The following is a 15,910-nucleotide window of genomic DNA, read 5'->3' as shown; positions in this document are numbered from 1 at the left end:
TTTGCTCCATGTCACCCAGATGCTACTGTTTGACAGTCAGCTGCCATCTCCGCTGCCCTGCTGAACTGTTCTGGCCAAGGCCGGTCCCAAATCAGCAGGTCCTTCCTCCATCTGCAGCTCTCCTGTCTTTGCCCCAGCGTCCGCCATCTTGAAACTTCAGCGACTGGCCTGGTTTTCCTCCTACTTTTTTGTTCCTTCTCAGTTTTCTCTGCTGGCTTCCCATTCCATGTCACTCCACTCCACAGTTTCTTATAATTGTGCTTGTTCTTCCAGCCGCCCCATCCCCCCTTTTTAAAAGATTTTATTTATTTGTTTGGCAGAGAGACAGCAAGAAAGGGAGCACAAGCAGGGAAAGTGGGAGAGGGAGAAGAAGGCTTCTCGCAGAGCAGGGAACGTGATGTGGGGCTCAATCCCAGGACTCTGGGATCATGACCTGAGCTGAAGGCAGACACTTAACTGACCAAGCCACCCAGACACCCCATCTTCCAGGCTCTTCTTCCCCCTACCCCCACACAGCCTCCTGTATCCCTCACCTTCTTCCCCGTCCACCCACCTCCATTCCCACTGCTAGGGTAGCTTCATAGCCAGTTTCCCTTCCTCCTCTGTCTTCCTTCCTCATAAACACCTCCACGGACAGCCCCAAATCCTAATAGAGAGCAAAAACAGGTGAGCAGATCTATGGTGGGTATGCCACCCAGGACCCTTTGCCCCTCTTCCCACCCTTCCCACCTTGACCTTGGGGTTCTTGGGAAGTCTGAAAGTTCCATGGAATACAGTCAAACCTTTCATTTCTATCTGGTAAAACCTAGCGCAGCTATCACTTCTTCTAAGAAGGTGTCTTTTCTCACCTGAAGCAGAACTGGAACCCAGTTCCTGGGCACCTGTGTAGTTGTGTGGTAGATGTGTCCTGTGTGGACGTGTCTCCCTTCCACCGCAGCAGTGTATTCTCGTGCTGCCAGGGGGCAGGATGTGTGGTAAATTCCAGTTGCACCCAGGCCATGGCGCTCTCAGAATCCTGAAGTGGGTTTTGTTGGCCAACTGAAAACTTCCTCTGCTTCTCCCAGTTAGCTCGTACGCCCAGTGCTTTTGTGTCTCAAGTTTCTGTAGTGTACCTGCAGTCGTTCTTGTCCCACTCACTGAGGAGCTCCTTACCCCAGACTCTACGTTAATGCCATCTTTACTTGTACCATGTCTGGAAGGAACAGGTTCCACGGGGCAGGGGAGCTGAGAAGGTCCAAGTCAGCAGAACAGCCTCGCCCCCAGTTCTCAGGCAGGAGCAGCTCCCGCAGCCCAGGTGTTTGGCTGCCTTCTAACCTCACTGATTAAAGATAAGGATGGGCAGAGGCATCAAAGGGAGGAGCAGCCCCACCTAATCCCATCAAACCGTGGTTTGGCCACCAAGCTCATTCCGATAAAGATCAGAGAGATGGAATTTTGTGCCCCACCTGACCCCCTTGGTAAGGAGGTTGTACAATCTCAGCTGACAAGCTCAGCAACAGCGACTCCCTGTGTGTCCAAGCCTTTGGACTCAGCCCTGAAGGAGCTACCACTTGGGTCTTCTACGAGGTAGTTATCCTTCCAGAAGGACTCCATCAGGATTCCCTCAGAGGGTCAAGGATAATGGGTGAGGGGCAATGACTGGTGGTAAAAGGGTCCATGTGATGATTGGGTTTAATGCATCCCATTTCCCACCACTCCTCACACCTCCACAGAGACTCCCCTGGTCCTGTCCCCAAATTGGAAGCCCCCCTGATCCTGCCCGAGAATGACCATATTCAAATGGAATTGAGTCACATTCACTTTGCCCTTCATTTAAAACCCTTCCTCAGATTCAAAGCCAAGCCCTATTGTGGTCCTCAAGACCCACGTTGCCCTGTGCCTCATCTCTGCCCCCTTCCCCTCACTTCCTGCCACGCCATTTTACTCTGTGGTCATGTGCTCACTGCAGGGACCCACGGCTTAGCTAAGATTCTTCAGCATGAAGGAGCCAGCAAATCCTAACCCTGAAGTCATTGACTGAAACACTCTCCTGTCTTTAACTTCGCATCATTATGAAGACCCATTCTGAGTCAGTCCTGCCAGCATTTTCTTAAAAGTAAAGGAACAAATTATCCTGTGGAACTTCTGTTTCAGTTTCGTGTGTGTGTGTGTGTGTGTGTGTGTGTGTGTGCATATGGGGTTGCAAAGAAAAATATGTTTCTTTCTGTGGGTCTCGGGTCATAAAAGCTTGAGAATCACAGCCCTAGTTACTGTGTTTTTGAAAGGTGACTCAATGGAGTAGAATACCCAGAATTCTCACAGTAAACTCTGGGTGTTCAGTCTGGCCAAAAGGCAGATGAGCACACTGACTTCCTGGGCTAAGCACTTGCTCGTGTGATTCTTCAAGAAGCCCCAGCCAAAGGTTAAGTGCTCTTTCCAAGTTTCCCCCGCCCCCACACCCCCTGCCAGGCACCTGCCTGCACTCTGCTGCCATCTAGTGACACCTCACAGTCCAGACTTGAGCATCCTAGTGATACTCCGCCCTGCACTGGATCCCAGCTAGAATGTACTTTGCTGGGGGTGGCGTGGGGCAGAGGTGGTCTTTAGAGATGCAGACCAACCACTCCTAAACATTGTTTGGTCAGGGCTAGGGGAGAAGAGCCCCAAACTCTATAACGATACATTAAGATTTTCTGCTTTGGCAGATTTGAGGCATTCCGTTGTTCAGAGCCATCTGTACATTTGCCCACGGCAGTGCTCTTTGTGTCTACCCATGGGTAGGGACACTGAGGATCTCCTGAGCCCCTTCTTGCCTTTTGAGAGAATATCTGTGTGACTATACTGGTCACCGAATGACCAGATTCCACCTGGAGTGAGGGACACCTAAAGTGGAGTCGTCTGGAATCAGCATTCTTGGGTCATGTCTGGGATCACACAGCCAGCTCCTCTGGTCTTACCTTCAAGCTCTGAACCTTAGTAAAATTCTGATCTTTATATTCATAAGTGAAGATGCAGAATGTAAAAGTGGCTTACCCTCACCCCCCTGTCCCACCCCCACCTTAGCTCTTTTAACTAAGGAGTAAAATGAAATTGTTTTCTTTAAACTTTTTGTATTTGGAGGATAAAGGGTTATTTATATGGTCAACAGGAACGAGGAATATTGGATCTGGAAATGCTTAGAAGTCTGGGAGGGGAATGGGATTGCTGTCTTCAAGTCATTGAAAGACAGCTCGGAAGGCTCAAACTTGTCCCGTATGACTAGAGGACAGAGTTAGGATCCATGGGCAAAAGGGGGCAGATACCCACCTGAGACAAGGCAAACTTGGCAACGGCTGAAGAGATTGAGTGGCAGAACATGTGGGTTCCAACAGAGGTGGTGACAGGCTGAGTTGGAGGCTTCCAGCTATTAAGATCCAGGAGCTGAGGTTTTGGTCTGGGAGAAAGGAAGATGTGGAAAATACTTCGTTACATCTGAGGAGGTGTAGAGAGACGAATAGGCAGAACACGGGGTTTTTTAGGGCAGTGTGGCTCACCTGGAGGGTCCCGTAATGGTCCATGCACATCACTGAACATTAGCTCAAACACACAGAATGTACGACGCCAAGAGCGAACGCATACGTGAATTGTGGTCTTTGGGTGATGGTGACATGTCCCTGTAGCCTCATCAGTTGTGACAAATGGACCCTTCCGGGGAAGGGTCGTGACCCTCAGGGAGGTAGATGGCAGATCTCTGTACTTTGCCTTCAGTTTTACTATGATCCTAAAGCTGCTCTAAAAAAATTAAGTCTTAAGAAAAATAACAATAAATAATAGACTTTGTATGCCATCTAAATATGTATGTTATTTCTGAAGAAATTGCTGTGGAATAGAACGAGTATCATTTGTGGGGAGGCTGCTACCCACGTAGAATGATGGAATAATGTGTATTTCTGGTAATGCATATTCCCAGCCCTGCACTGTTGATATGCATATGTATAATGCATACGATAAGAAGGATTAATATTTAATCATTCATTCTGTCTGACTAGGGTCATCGGTTTCCTGGAAGCTATCGTGTGCATAAAATTTGGGCAAGATCTCTTCTCTAAGACCCAAATACTCTATGTTGTGCTCTGGCTTCTTTGTGTGGTAAGTCATTACTTTTTTACCCAAAAGTGACAGCAACACTCCCCATGGTGTCTCTTTAAAAAAACAAAACAACTATGATGAAAACCCTTGTACACCAAGTTCTTTTAGAAATTTGCAGACAGGACCTTCTACTTGTAATAACCCGAAACCAGCCACCAGTTAAACACATGAGACCATCCAGCATCCAAAACGGGTCACCTGGGCAGGTGCTAGTCAAACGCCTTCTGCAGGTGCACTGTACGTGCATTTATTCTGCTTTTGGGAGTTCGGCTCCATGAAGGGACAAGGACAGTTACTGTGCCCTGTAGCATGTGTATGGCTGGACAAGGGTTTATGTACAAGATAGTGGACTCTGGTTTATAGGTCATGTGAGATGTTCTTGGAGGTAATCAGACCATGTAGTTTCTGCCTCATGGCCGTACTCTGATGGGCCAGGCCCTGTGGGTTGAGCTTCCTCTCTGAAGGGAAAAGCCCTTGGGGGCCTCTAGCTCCACTGTCCTGGGACTTCTTTCTCTTTTTTAAAATGAAGTAAGATCTTCCCCCATGAGCCCCTGTCTCATTTCTTAAATTCCACATATGCATGAAATCATAATTATCTTTCTCTGATAAGGGAAGGGAGGGAAAAAGAAAATAAGACAAAACCAGAGAGGGAGACAAAGCACTGGAAACAGAGAGTTGCTGGAGGGGAGGGGCGTGAGGGGATGGGGTAACTGGGGGATGGGCATTAAGGGGGTCACGTGATGTCCTGAGCACTGGGTGTTACATGCAACTGACGAATCTCTAAACTTTACTTCTGAAACTAATAATACACTGTTAACTAATTGAATTTAAGTGAAAAGTGAGCAAAGTGAAGTAAGATCTTAACCTACCGTTCTGTGTCTACCCTTCTTAATTTGTTTTATTATTTTGGAGAAAAGTCTTATTTTACATTTAAGCTTAAGATTCTTCACTTTTCACTTACTTTGTCCAGAAAATGAACTCAGGCTTTCATTATAATCATAGAAAATTTCAAACATAGGTGGAAGTAGACGTCACCCATGCACTGTCCAGTTTCAACAGTGGTCACCTTATGGATTTCTTGTTTCCTTATATTCCCTACCCACCGTCCTCACGCTGAATTATTTTGAAGCAGATTCACTTTTAATAGTTCAGGATACATCCCGAAAAGAAGGTCAAAATGTCTTTTTCTTTAATGCAACCACTGTACCGTTGTCACATCTGAAAAAGAATAATTTCATAATACTATCAAATATCTAATCAATGTTCAAACTTCTAATATTTTTGTAAAATTTGGTATTTTAGCAGTTTATTTGATAATCAACATCCACTTGTTAGAATTGGCTGGCGTGCCTTTTAAGTCCCTTAATGTACGCTTTCCCTCTGTCTCTTGCTATCTTTTACAGTTCATCGAAGGACCTAGCTTTGTTGTCCTGTAGATTTGCTCAGAGTCAGGATTTCACTGATTTTATAGTGTACTCTGATTTAACACATGGCTTTGTCCTCTGTTTTTGTTTTGTTTCCCTTGCAAATTAGTAGTTGAATCTAGAGGCTTAATCAGATTTGGGTCTTTGTTTGTTTGTTTGGCATGACTAAACTTTGTATTTTTAAGGTTTTTTTTAATTGCCTTTCATTTCACAGCATCTATTTTTAGGGTCACTTATTAGAAATTTGAGCTGTGCCAGAGCACCGTGAGCCTGTTCTGTCCTGTTTTATCTTGAACTATGAAAGGGAATGATGATTTCCCTTGTACCTGTACTCCAGAATTCATGTTCTAATGTATTTTTTCCATCCCAGTGAGACTACATGTAAGAATCGGTTAGGAGAGTGCATCAGAGGAGACTGGAGATTTTGACCATGTGCTTCTCACATGTCTCTCTGGCACATGCCTCAGGTGCGTGAATTGTAGAATGACCAAGTGCAGTACGGCAGGCAGAGATGGGTGCTGCCCCCACCTGGTGGCAGAGCCCTGGGGACCGTCAGGAGCTTGAGGCAGGAGGAGTCCCAGGACGGGGGCAGCACCCTTCTCACGGCATCCATGTACAGCCCCACCCGGGGGCACCAGTGGCCAGCAAGGCCTTCCCAAGGCCCTGTCCAGGAAGCCCTCTCTAGTTACCTGCCCTGCAGGGGCTCCTCCAACCTCTCTTCAACTTTTAGAGACTTTTCTCTATTTTACTTATTTGGCACTTAGCCTGCGCTCCCTTACGTCAGTCACTTTTGGTTTGCCTTGGTGCCTGTGTGATTGTCACTTTATCGAGGACATGATGAACCACTTCCTGTCCACGCATTGGTCTGTCCTTCACCTATCGTGGTCCTTGTAAGTCTAGTGAGTGTTCCTCAAAGCGGTCTCGGACGCCACCCACAGACAGCTGGCGGAATAAGATTGTATTAATGCTCACTGGGTGCCATTCACTTCTCATGAGTGGCAAGTTTGAGGATTTCTTGGAGGGCAGGCACTTTATTAGCCCTCTTTTATAGATGAAAAAAGGCCCAGAGAGGTTCACGAGCTGGCTCAAGGTCACACAGATGGTGAGGGCAGAGCTGGGGCCAACATCCAGATGGTCTGGCAAGAGAGTTCCTGTCCCCCCTGCAAAGGCTCCCCCTTTCACGGATCCCCAGGTCCAAATGGGAATGATCCGCGTGCAAACGAACCATGTTCCTGTGTGACAAACAGTACGAAAGGTGTGTACCTAGAGAGCTGAGGGAGCACTAGAGGGAGAGCACCACTCGAGCTGGGGAGTTGCCAAAGTCTCCCAGGATGTACCATGCGAGCAGGGTTTTGAAGGGTTGCAGTGGATGCCCGCCCAGCCCTCAGGTGCCCCAGCTAAAAACCTCAGGGCTTCTGCCCCTCTTGAAACCAGCAGGTCACCAGGTTCTGTCCACCCAGCTCCCTCCCCTCCCCCCACCCCCGCTGTCCCTGCAGCTGTCTGGACATGCACTTCCTCCGCATTCTGCCCCTCGGCCCCATTCTCTACGCTGCCCACCCCACCCCCCGCCCACTAGCTTCCGGGACTCAGACCTGACTCTCTTGCCCTCCTCAGAACCATTCCCTGTCATCGGGGGCTAGAGAAGGCCCAGTAATACAACATTTTTCAATTAAGAACAGTTCAAGGATAGGGTGAGAGAAGGCTGTGGAGATCAGCCTAGCATCTCTCTTACTGAGGATACACATTTTTCAGCATCAGCTTTCGGCGACAAGGGGCTTCTGAACAGTGAAGCCCAGAATGAGACGCACTCTCAGGCCCCAGGAAGCAGGTGGTCTCACGCGGTGTGGGCGGCCTAGCACGCATGGAAGGACAGGAAATGTCCAGCTTCCTTATCTCGGATTCAGCCGTCAGTGAGAGAGAACTCTTCTCCAGTGAAAGGTGTCAGGGGTGGAGAGGCATGAGGATTATACCAGCAAAGCTCCTCCGTGTAGAAAGAAGTATCAAGAAGGAAGAAGAATCCCCGTCACAAGACCTACCAGCTGCAGTGTGAACTCTTGTGTGTGTGTTTGGACGGTCGTCGTCGGGAGCCCACATCATACCCACCCTCTTGGACTTGATTCTCAGGCTACCCCAGACGACTCTTAGTCACCTCACTGAGTCACCCTTCCAGACTTCTCTTGTCTTCACCCAGGGTGCTTTCTTTGCCTCATCTGAATGCTTTCCCCTCCTTTTTCTACCCAGTGACTAATGCCAAGACCAAACTTCGGTTCTGCCCTCCATGAAATGCACCCCTGCCAGCGGGCTGGTCAACTCCCCTTGGGGCGCTGGTCACACCTGGCACATGCTTCTTTGAGTTCGAAACTCAGTGTCACATAATTTGGGGTTCTTTATATCGTCTCCTCAGCATTGTACCTCTTGCTTACAAAGACTGTTTTTGTTGTCCTCTTGTCCCCACTGACTCTAGTACCTGCAGTCTCTGACACGTTGGACTGGGCAAATGCATGGAGAATGAAGGAGTGGGCTCGAGCGATAGAGACCAGGAGGGACATCCAGGCAGGCTGAGAAACAGGCATGTGCAAAGATGTGCATCTGCGCCTGTGCCCAGCATCTCAGGAAGACAGCTCCCCCGTGGGGGAGCGAGAGTGTGGAGAATAAGGTGGGGGGAGGGGACAAGAGACTTCTGTTTCAGAAGGATGCTTGTGTGTCTATAGTTGGAGATCCAAGGACAGTCCTTCAGTAGGAAGACACTGGTTCTCCGAGAAAGGCTGCATGGGCTGGGAGAGTCTGGAGGGAGCAGAGGTGCTGTCTGAGAGTACTGAGGGTCCCACGCACGAAATGACAGAGGGTTGGATTTGAGAGCTTTTGAAGAGGTCAGCTCCACAGGTCGCCACGCTCCTTGTGATAGCATGAGGGCAACTCTAGGGTTTCTAGTTTGTGCCCCTGGGTGGCTTTTGGTGTTAGTCACAGATTGGGGGATATAAGAGAAGCCCATTGAGGGAACGATGAATTTGATGAGGGCTTTGGGGTTTGAGGGACCCTTAGAACTTACAGGCGAAGATGTCCTGTATCACTGGAAATTCCAGTCAGTCCAGTAACACAGGAAGACTTCGTCAGCGGTGGAGGTGCAGGAGGGGAGGGCCACTGTGCACAGGGCGAGGCTGGAACCCCTGGATTAGGTCAGGGGAACAGAGCCGGGGCAGGAAAACTGGCTGAGGATGGGATTCTTTGGAGCAGCGGCCACATTTAGGAGGTGGGCCTGAGAAACAGCCCCAGGAGATCAGGCCTTTGAAGATGAAGAAGACTGCCCTGAGTGTTATCAGTGTTCGTTGTGCCACAGAAGGGGACCTGGCCTGAACAGAGGCCATTGGCTGTGTTGGTTAGGGGTCCCCACTGCCCATATTCTGAAAGGAAGGAGGCGAGCCTTATTCAGTAAGAGTTAGGTGTGGCCAGGCCTCCCTTCTACTCAGAGAAAGACAGACCCTGATTATTACCCCTGCTTGACAGGAGAACAGATCCAGACTTTGAGATGAATGCAGATGCAGAGTTCGCGTATGCTGCTCCTAGGCAGTTCTGTGATCAGTCCTAGTCAGTTTGCGGGCTCATTACTCAAAGTGGAAGCCAAGCCAGGTCTGACCACACCCTGATTGCCACCACACCCCCCAGCTGTGTGCTGCTCTGGCCCTCATCCCACATGTTTTTGTCTTTTTTTCCTTGCTCTTTCTTTAAACAAAATCTACAATTGCTATTTTAAATCCAGGCCTTGGCATTTTGAGTGGATACACACCTAGATTTTCACAGGTGTGATTGCAAACCTATAAATTACAAGCTTTATCTCCTGGGACAAGTGTGAAGTGGGCCTCTAAGTACCCAGGTGAAGTGATAAATTTGGCTGCCACAGCAGGCCCTTTGTGTGGCGATTGTGATGATAAGCACCTGTCGCTCACCACCCGGCCAGTGTTTGCCTGCCCGCAAATTGCTAAGTTCTAGCTGCCCCTCCCCGCCCAGCCGCCAGCCAGCCCGCCAGCCCCCCCACCCCCACCGGGGACAAGGCTGGGGAAGGTGGAGCACCACATTCCTGCCCTCTAGTGGGCAGAATTTGCAATGACCGCCATCCCCGTGCTCACTGCCCCGTAGGCTAGTGGAGTGAGGACAGCTATCTGGCCAAACTCCTGGTCTGGGAGGTGGAACCTGCCCCTCCCCCCCCCAAACCTAGGACAGTCTGTTTTGTTTTGTTCTTTGTAAAGGAGCAAACACATCCTTAAGTTTGACACTATGCAAATCCTCTAGGCTTCCCCATTCTTCCCATGCCTCCAAAATGGTACACTTAATGGTGGTATATATTAGAAATCTTGAGCAAGTCCTAGAATATGCTAAAGCTTAGGAGTTATTTTCATTTTATCATCTTAATATATTCATTCATTGTCTAACTTTTTGATGGGGGAGGATATGAGCTTCCTTTTCTTTAAATCCCTCACCTATGGACGTGTGCCCTCTTGCATATGGCTTTAAAATAAAATGAACCAGTGGGTCTTCCATTTCATGTTGTCTCCACCACACCAGTATTCCCACTTTATGGACGTAGATGCAGGCCCTCCAGAGCCCTGGGACTCCTGTCTTTTTTGCACTTAAGGTGCTGCTGTGTACCCAACAGATGCTCGGTAAATGTGGTTGGCTGACAGGATCTGGGCCAGAGCCAGACTGCTCACTGCGGTGATGAGAACTGATGAGAGCTCAAAGCCCCCGCCTTCCTAGCGGGCTCAGCTCTGATCTGGAGTCCAGGCCATGCAGAGGGATGCTGCTGGTCCTGGCTGTTCCCTTGATGCTTTTCTCTCTCCAGGGGTGGATAAATGGATGGACGGATAGATAGAGATGTGAGGATGTATAGACATAAAATCAATATAGGATCCAGGAATACCAAGAGACCTGTGTCAAGGCCCCAGTTCGCTACATATTAGCTGTGTGCCTTGGAAAGGCCATTCACCTCTCTGAACCTTCATTCCTCTTCTGTGAAATGAGTGCTATCTGAGGCAGCCCTTTGGGATCTAAAGTTAGGATTCTCAGAAAGAATTAAACCTACTCAAGAAGAGAGTGTTCTACTCTGATTTTGCAGCTGTTCTTATGGTTGGTTCAGGGTGACAGTCTCCAACAGGAAATGCAGGGGAAGAGACAGCGGTGGGACAATGAGGGTGCTCTGGTGTCAGTGAGTACCTAAGGCAAGGCATTCTGAAGAAACAGAACTGGGAGGGACAGTCCTTTTGTTTCGGTGATTCACTTACAGTGGGAAGGTCAGGCCTTGTTGGAGGGCCTGGAGGGAAATCATCTGTCCTCACTCTCCCCGTCTCCTTCGGGTGCTCCCAACAAGACAACCAGAAAGTTCTCCCTGGTTTTTAGTGGTTTGGCATATTTGAAGACGTTGGATTTCCGTAGGTGCTATTCTTTGCTTCAGTTAGAGTATAATTTAGGGTGTGGTGCAAGGTGGGTGGGGAATTGTCTGGGGAAGTAGAGGTTATCCCTGTCTCTGGGAACCCGAAGACCGCTCCCTTCCCATTTCACTCCGCTGGCTTCTAAAGCAGTCGTGTTTTCTCTGCGTTTTCCTGTGGACTTACAGAAGAAAAACAAAAACATCCAGAACTGGGGTTGAGGCGGGGCCATGGAGACAAAAAAAGAGCTGAGAAAGCCGTGCAGAGCCACGGGCAGAGTGTCCCGCTGTGCCTGCCCCCAACTGAGACACTGCGGACTCCATGCCTTCCAGAGCCACTGTGATCCCAGACCGAGGGAACCTCCTCTCTCATTTACAGCTCCCACATAAGCCAACCAGCTGAGTCCTCGTAACTTCTCAGTGCTGGTGGCAGAGGAAGGGTCATGAGAACCAGACAAAGTATATAAAAGTATATAAAATCCTATATGCCCTCTCAAAGAGCACCTGCAGAGTGTGCAGAGAATGCTTCCCATCTTACCCCCCATCGAGAAATGATCTTGCATTCTGATTATCGGCGTCATAAGTAGTCACTAGGATCTCTAGTGTCCTAGGATAGATGGCAAAGCCACATCAAGCCATCTTGTATGTTACAAGTTGAAACCCTGAAATCCCGGGAAATGGGATTTTTTTTTTGGTGCTACACTGTGTGCTTGTTTTTCTCTTCTAGGCTTTTACCACCTTCCTGTGTCTCTACGGCATGGTTTGGTACGCTGAGCACTATGGTCACCGAGAAAAGGTATGCAAAGGCCCCTCTTTAAAATGATCATGTCCTGCTTGGAGCTTTGTGGGGGCAGGGGCGGCGTTCATCTGAGAACATGGCGTGGCCATCATGGGGAACACGCTCCTTCTGTCCTGGCCACTGCAGAAACGTAACGGGTTCAGGATTCGTCCCCTATCAGTGGCTGACCATGCTTGTGAGTGTTATGCTCAGTCGGTCACTATTTCTGTACTCCTTTTGCAAGAGGTTTAAGACCCTGTTAATGGGTCTGTTTAAAAAATAAAATTACACGGAGAGCCCTGGACTGGTGTTTGGAAGACTGGGTTTTCTTCCCGGCTCTTGGACGTTGTATGTGTCTCTCTGTGATCCAGCCTAGGGCTCCCCCTCCTCAAATGCCTGCCCTGCCCGCCTCATAGAAGACACAGGGATTACAGTTAGCGGCCTGAAAACGCTGTGCTACGTTGATAGTCTACCTCAAAGTGTCATATCTTCTTCAGTAAAATACGGCTTTCATCCTTGACTTACACCGTAAGTTGAGGAACTGACAGTACTTTCTAGAAGATTGACGCTATAGCCCTGGGAGATAGTCATGGTTTTATAGCGAAGGAAAAGAAGCGTGATGAGGTTCTGCTGCTTGCTGGGGACGCAGGGGTGGAGCAGCCTGGCTTGCCGGCCCGCCCCCATCACTTTCCCTCATCCCCTCACCCCCCTGCCCCGGGGAGTACTTGAAGCTCCATCACTAAGTCTGCTTCTCTCCCTAGACGTACTCCGAGTGTGAAGATGGCACCTACAGTCCAGACATCTCCTGGTCTCATGGGAAAGGCTCAAAAGGTATCTCTCTTTTACTCATTGTTTAAAAATTGTATTGGGTTCTCTTCCTCCCCAAGGCCCAGTAAGGAGATGTGAAAGCAGTATTTATCCTCTGAATGTTGATAAATGTACACCCCGAGGTCTCTCAGACCTGCCCATCACATGTCATCCATTACCTGTTCATGAGACCTGCAGGGTACTGGTGGGGTCTGTCCAAGAGGCTGGTCTCATGAGAAGAGGTGCCGTGTGGTTCTGCCTCTTCTGGGACGGGAAGATGCCACGGGGCCTGCCCCCGTCTCAGGCAGCCTGATGGGAATGTTCTTCCTCCTGGCTTTGGTCATGAGTGGAAAGAGGAAGAATTGCAAACCAGGAGGCGAGGTCCCTTAGAAGAGGTGGATTGATTTAAGTGTATTTGTTCAAGAGGCAGATGAGTAGAAGAGAGATTTCGGGAGTGAGCCAGGGATCTCCCACTGGCCTCTGCAGGAAGCCTTTGGGAAAGATTTGGGGCCACCTGGCTGTTTTAAAGAATGAGGCTTGTGGAAAGATACCACTGAACAGTCATCCCTTGTCAGTTCTCATGAGCCGATTGGACGTCTTGGCCAAAGAGAGAGAACTATGTGTCCTGGAGACCATGAATTTGAGCTCACAGAATTGCTCAGAGGAACCACGGTCCCACAGAGAGGAAAGCACTGCCTCTGGCAGTGCTTTCCTGAGGTTTTTTAGGGCCAAGGTTTTCAGAGTTTTTTCCAGGGAAGAGGCGAGCATGCCCTCTGCTGAGTGGCCGGGCGCCCTTTCTGCAAGTCCTGAATCCGTGTCGATGGGTACCCTGTTCTGGATTGCTAATAGTAGTGGGCCAAGGGGCTCCCTCGGGCTCCCTCATTCAGAACTGCCTCCCTACAGATCATTTCTTGGCACTTCGAAGCCCTTCTCTGTTGAAAAGAAGTCTGTAGGAAGGAAGCAGTGATAGAGATATGTTTAAATGAAAGGTAGACAGAATAGTTCAGAAAAAAGAACTTGAGTGTGGTGAAAGAATCCATTGGACTAAGCCAAATGGCCCTTGCCATGGAGACCAAAATCTGGGAACTTGTTATGTTTTTAGTGGCTATGGTGGTGGAGGGCCTGGATCTGAGCCCTGGAGCAGTCTGCCTTGACTGCTGGGCTGGAGGGCGGCCATGCGCTCAGCCTTAGGACAGAGGCAGCCTGATGCCCTGCAGTTCTGCTTCTCTCCCAAGCCTCGCTCACACCCTACTCCCTGGGAGGCCCACCCCTAGCCTGCTCCCCTGCTTCCACCCTCCACCTTGCTGACCCCTGCTGGCTGCTCAGGCATCCGGCTGATGGGGAAGTTTCTCTCTGAGGTCCCAGACAAACAGTAAGTGTGCCAGAGACGGTGCTGTCCCTGCAGCCCAAGAGCATCTCGAAGGTGTGTGGCATCTTCAGTGAGAGGCTCCAGAGGGATCCTGAGCGGCAGGGGCCTGGTTTTTAAAGCTGTTCAGTGGCTCAGATGATAGAGAGCATAAGAGCCTTAATTTTGTAGCGTCAGGGATCCTTCCGGGGGGAGATGTGGAAACTCTATAGTGCATCCACCCGTCAGGGCACAGAACTCTGGGTGATGCTTCCCTTGGTTATGAGAGTTGACTCGACACCCATGTGGTGTCATTGTTCTTGTTCTTCCTTGTGCTTTGAGTTGGTTTGTCCTCTCCCTTTGTCGTGAGTGCAGTCCACCTTACACAGTGAGAATGTAAAAGTTCTTCAGGGACCCCCCCCCCATAATCTCCTTGCACAGGCAGGCAGTACCAGCCTGGTGCTGGGCTTCTGGGCCTTGCCGTCCTGTGTTCACCAGGCCACTAGATGGAGTGCAAGTATCAGCAGAAGAGCCCGCACTTCCAGCAGGCTCCAGACGGCGATGGCCGGAGCGGGGAGAACCAAGAGTCTGAGGCGTGAGCCCCCAGCCCCCCACAGCCACAGTGACGGTGTGTTCTCCTTCCTTTGGCCAGGTTCTGAAGACAGCCCACCCAAGCATCCAGGCAACAACGAGAGCCACTCTTCCAGAAGAAGGAATCGGCATGCCAAGTCAAAAGTCACCAACGGAGTGGGAAAGAAATGAAAACGCCTGGCTCGTCGCAGATGTCCCAGAGAGTGCCTAGAACTGAGGGGGAAACGGGATGGTGTGGACCTCTCCGTGCGGAGGGCAAACACGCAGTGCCATCAGGACAAGGAGAGGGGTTCGGGGGTCTTTATTTGAGAGCGTGAGTCTTGTTTCCCATAGACCCGGCCACCCTGGGTGGCTCATTGCCTGGGATCCTTTGCCAATTCGGGGTCTCTTCTAACTTCAGCACTTGCCATACGGTCACTGGGAGGCACCCGGAGTGCTGGCGGGTGGGGGCTCCCTCCCCGCCGCCCAGGACAGCGCTGCATTGGTGTGTCCTGTGGTCGTGGGGCCAGAGACTTGCGGACTGGTGACCGGTCTTTATTTTTACAAATCTGCCTCTCCCTTTGGACCGATGGGTCCAGGTTCAGGCCCCCATTCTGCCTTCTATTTTATCGTCGTTAGTATTTGGTTTTAAGTTAGAAGCCACTGCTGAAGTTGAGTTGAGGAGGGCACTTCCCTCCCCGGAGGAGGGCGTCTGTGTCGCTCTCTCGCAAACGCGTCCCCTCTTGAGGACCTTACACCATGCGCAGTGGGAGGAAACCGGTCTGAGCAAAGGGCCGCTGCTCACAGAGGCTCCAGGGCTTCAGGTCAGAACCCGTCCTATTCGTTCCCAACGTCGTCTGTCCTGACCGGCCACAGTGCACAGAAGCGGGGCTGCTCCCAGGCCGCGCACACCGGGCTTCTCTCCCAGCCAGGTGCCTTCTATATTGTGTTGGTTTCCCCCCGTGCCACGTGGCTGATGTTGTCTTTTAGTCCCATGTGAGGTGCTGGTGAGTATTACCTTCCATCCGTGCCATGCTCTAGAACATTTACTTACCCTGATAGTTCACCACCTCTGATGGATTCCTGTTTTAAATAAAATAATTCATGTGAAAGTCCATCAAAGATGGGTCTCTGTAAAATGCTTGTTTCTTCGCATCGTGTTGGTATTTTTCACCATTTGTAAGCAATCACAGTATTCTTCAGGTGACTTTAGGGAGACAGGAGTGCGGACGCGCTTTCTGCAGTGACAAGAGAAGAGAGGAAAGATGGTATTTTAGAGGGTGTACAGACCCACGTTCTGTTTCCACAGATCCCCGGATGAGCCATAGGAGACAACGGGATCGTCGTTGTGTGCACGTGGTGATGGTTACCCCCACCGAGCTGGATTTTTTTTTTTTTTTTTTGCCTCTAACAGGGGGCTGGTACTCAGCTGATTGGCTTAGAGATCTAAATATTTGCCA

The 15,910-nt window shown here is 49.9% G+C and overlaps 1 protein-coding gene across 1 annotated transcript in view; it reads left to right on the top strand.

Annotated features, from left to right (window-relative positions):
- The window catches only part of PTDSS1 (phosphatidylserine synthase 1), a 62,697-nt gene extending 47,125 nt beyond the window's left edge, over positions 1–15,572 (top strand). The window contains exons 10-13 of the mRNA XM_059165977.1: positions 4,008–4,107; positions 11,678–11,746; positions 12,490–12,559; positions 14,533–15,572. Coding sequence (XP_059021960.1) covers positions 4,008–4,107; positions 11,678–11,746; positions 12,490–12,559; positions 14,533–14,642 — 349 coding nt within the window. The 3' untranslated portion in view covers positions 14,643–15,572. The remainder of the gene's footprint in view (positions 1–4,007; positions 4,108–11,677; positions 11,747–12,489; positions 12,560–14,532) is intronic.
- Positions 15,573–15,910: the final 338 nt, after the last annotated feature.

Source organism: Mustela lutreola, chromosome 3, assembly GCF_030435805.1.
Source record: "Mustela lutreola isolate mMusLut2 chromosome 3, mMusLut2.pri, whole genome shotgun sequence".
NCBI lineage: Eukaryota > Metazoa > Chordata > Mammalia > Carnivora > Mustelidae > Mustela > Mustela lutreola.
This window is presented reverse-complemented; position numbering and strand designations above follow the sequence as displayed.